Genomic DNA, 3,352 nt, shown 5'->3' with positions numbered 1-3,352 from the left:
TCTCCAGCACTCTCTGAAAAGTAGGACAGGAGCTGTCATAAAAACTGTGTCAACAGTTGAGGAATCTCCTAGGGAAGTAAATACCTCTGCTGTGGGCACAGCATACCTGCCTCATTGCTCTGACCCAAATCGCCCTCTCAAGGGACAAGCCGTCTTGATAAAGGCCCTGTGCAGACCAAAGAGCTGTAGATTCACAAAAGCTGTTAAAAGACAGAGCTGAGTTGGTGCAATTTACGTTGTGGCACCTATTTTGTGTCCAATGACTCTGCTAGTTCAATTAGACCTGTTTTTAAAGAGATTTAAGGAAAGCAAGGGTAAGCTCTGTGGAAGGGTTGATCTAGTAATTGTGCACATCTCTGTGGCAACAAAACATCCCAGTGGAAAGATGGCCTGGTCAGCCCTGTGAGCTGGGATGTGGGAAAGCACTAGAAATGTAATTTATTTTTATTGGTCTCAAATTGCCAGAAATTTTATCCCAAGCATCACAGAACAGAAAACTCCTCCTCAAGCATACTTATTGTCACCCTTTATATCCCTTTCTTTCCTTACTTAGCACACAGTGTTTCTAGACCCATTTTTTTAAAGTCTTTTCACCAGCAGTTTCATCCTTCCCATTTTACCTTCCTTCCAGTATTCTTTGCTGTTGTGCCCCCTCCTTTAAAGACTGTCAGTATTATTTCTTACCCATTTATCCCCAAGACACTAACTCCACTGTGAGGTAAGAAGGCCAGAAATAGGCTACCATCTGTATTTTTGGTTATAGCATGCTCTTATATAGTCTACACTGAGCAGAGGAAAAGCTAACAAGGCGTTATCGGCTGCTGACCAGGCTGTAGTGTTCAACTACTGTCCAAACTGCCCAGACCTCTGCTGTGACAGTCTAGGGCTGCTGTAGCATGCCAGGCAGGGCTAACATGCTACACCTCAAGAGAGTTCTGAAACATGGTGTGGGGCAGATGGTGGGTGATTCGGGTCTCAAGAGCAGGCTCAGAGCCACGTTCAGCTAATGGTTATGAGGAGAGGGAGCTCAGTCGCAACAGCTACAAGGCTTTCCTTCCAGATGTAGGTGAGCTGGTAGTATGGCAATAGAAGAAACATTTACTGACCATTTTTCAGACTAACAGTTAGGCTGTGCTGGCTATTGGAGTGGTTAGGGCTGCAGCAAGTAATCTCCAAGCTGAGCCATTTAATTGTTGTGACATATCCTAAAGTGCCTCAAGCTTTTGGCTCAATTTCAACATAAACAAATACAAAACAGACCAAAGAAGTGTACTGCTGAGGCTAACATTACCTTTAGGAACAAGTGATGTCAGTGAAAAAAATGGAAAGGGTCCTTTCCCGTCTTATCTCATAGCACCGTTAACTTCTCATGGGTAGGGAGTTCTGGCTAAAGCTGTTAGTTTATTGTTGCTATGCCATCCCTGTTCTGCCTCCAGCCCTTAGAGTGGTAGGAAAAGTTCTTTCTCTTCATCAGCTACAGGAATCACCTGGGTTTTCACACAAGAGCTTAGGAGGTGCAGTTCCATCAGAATGAACCAAACGAAACATTGCCCATTCACTGTAGAGCAGTTGTTCAGTTCATTTCTGCTCACTGTATCTTTTGCTCCATTAAAAAACAAAACAAAAAAAACCACGGAAGCCCTGATGTGTGGATTTTAGCAGAACAGGGATAGGAGAGCCAGGGAATGAAGTCCTGTACACTCAGACCTCTTTCTCACCTGCTTCTCATACTAGCAGCCAGATCTGCACGCACACACATAGGAAGTAACATTAGTGTTCCTTATTGCTTTGTAACAGCTCAGAGTCACTGTGGTGGCTCTGGGAGGCATCATGAGGTCTGCGCAGAGGTCACTCAGTTGTGAACGAGAGTAGCACCATGACTGTAATGCCTGTACACAGGAGCAGAATTTGCTGCAGGGAGTTCCTGGGGAAGAAACAGCAAAATTAGGAGGAGCCATGGACCAATCCCAATAGGCAGCAGTGTAGAGGCTCACAAATGTTTTATTCTTTGCCCTTCCAAATCTACAAGGAGAACACAACAGCTGTATGAAGTCACTAACACAGCTCAGAAGACCCTTTCCCAGCACCCAAAGCAAAGAAGTTGTCTATAAACTGATATGTGTTTGTTCCACTCAGCTGCAAGACCCAACTTCAGGTTTCAAAATCGTTTTAAGCTGATTCAGTCATGCAGCTACCCGAGTATATATTCCTGTCCTTTCTCTCACAAGAGAACCAACACTTCTGCAGCATGTTCAAGGATACTTCAGGGACCTAATCCAGCTAACAACTACAGTTATGAAAATAAAAAAAAGCTGATGACTTTTGCCTTCTTTTCAGCACCATCTCACGTTTACACTGGATTGAAGTGAGTATGTACCTACCATCTCTGCATACTCTGCCAACAGCTCTGCCAGCACAAGAGGTTACCAACCCAAAAGCGAGCTCCCAACTGATCATTAACATTTCTCCACCAGAAGTTCCTCCTAAGACATATCCTCCTCAGATATAAACTGTGGAGCTGGTTTTTGAGCACTTCCTCAACTATTTCAGTCAAAATTAACTAGGTGAGCCAAGGCCTGTTATTTAAGCTACTGAAGTTACTTGTCTCATTACAGCTGAAATAGGAGGGAACATTCAGGGGCAGCTCTGTCAGCAGATTTGAGAGGGCCTTTACTGTGGTACAGCTGGGTTTGGACCTGCTACAGCCTTAATCAGACTGCAAGAAACTAGAACAATAGAGATGAGGAGAGGCCAAATATACCAGAATATATATATCAGTGTAGAAAAGAGATGACTGAGGTGGGAGACAGTAACAGACTATGAAATGCTGAATTGCAGAGAGAAGAAAACTATTATTTTCTACTCACATGGCAACACCTAATCAAAATTAATAAACAAGAGGCTAAAAAACAAATAATAAGAAGCATCATTTAACACAGTGCAGTCAAACTATACAAACCTGCTGCCAAAGGGAGATCGCAGAAGCCCAAAGTAATGGACAGTGTCAAAAAGGGATGAGAGAAGCATGTGAAGGATAGGTTCACGCATGGTTATGAGACACACACACCTCTGTGGGGCCCTCATTCAGACAGTCCCTAAACCAGTACATGCCAGAAGCTGACAAGACAGACTAGGGAGTGGGTCACCTTGCTGGACATGTTTCTGAGCAACCTGCTCCAGCTGGTCATGCTACATACTGTGCTAGCACAATCTTTGGGACTGACCCAGTTGGAGGTTCTCATGTTTTATACTGTCTTTGTAGTCCCATAAATGCAATAGCAGCAGTCTATCCAGCCTTGCCCATGGGATTTGGAAAGCTGTCATTCATGTGCTCCCAGAACAGGCACAGGGA

The 3,352-nt window shown here is 44.2% G+C and overlaps 1 protein-coding gene across 1 annotated transcript in view; it reads right to left on the bottom strand.

Annotated features, from left to right (window-relative positions):
* Positions 1–1,516: 1,516 nt before the first annotated feature.
* Positions 1,517–3,352, bottom strand: part of LOC104617719 (zinc transporter ZIP13) — a gene marked incomplete at its 5' end in the record, with an annotated part of 2,977 nt that continues 1,141 nt past the window's right edge. Inside the window, one exon of the mRNA XM_010283119.1 lies at positions 1,517–1,924. Within this exon, the coding sequence (XP_010281421.1) occupies positions 1,849–1,924 (76 nt within the window). The remainder of the gene's footprint in view (positions 1,925–3,352) is intronic.

Source organism: Phaethon lepturus, unplaced genomic scaffold (assembly GCF_000687285.1).
Source record: "Phaethon lepturus isolate BGI_N335 unplaced genomic scaffold, ASM68728v1 scaffold56732, whole genome shotgun sequence".
Classification (NCBI taxonomy): Eukaryota; Metazoa; Chordata; class Aves; order Phaethontiformes; family Phaethontidae; genus Phaethon; species Phaethon lepturus.
The sequence above is the reverse complement of the archived record's forward strand: the minus strand, read 5'-3'. Positions and strand labels throughout refer to the sequence as shown.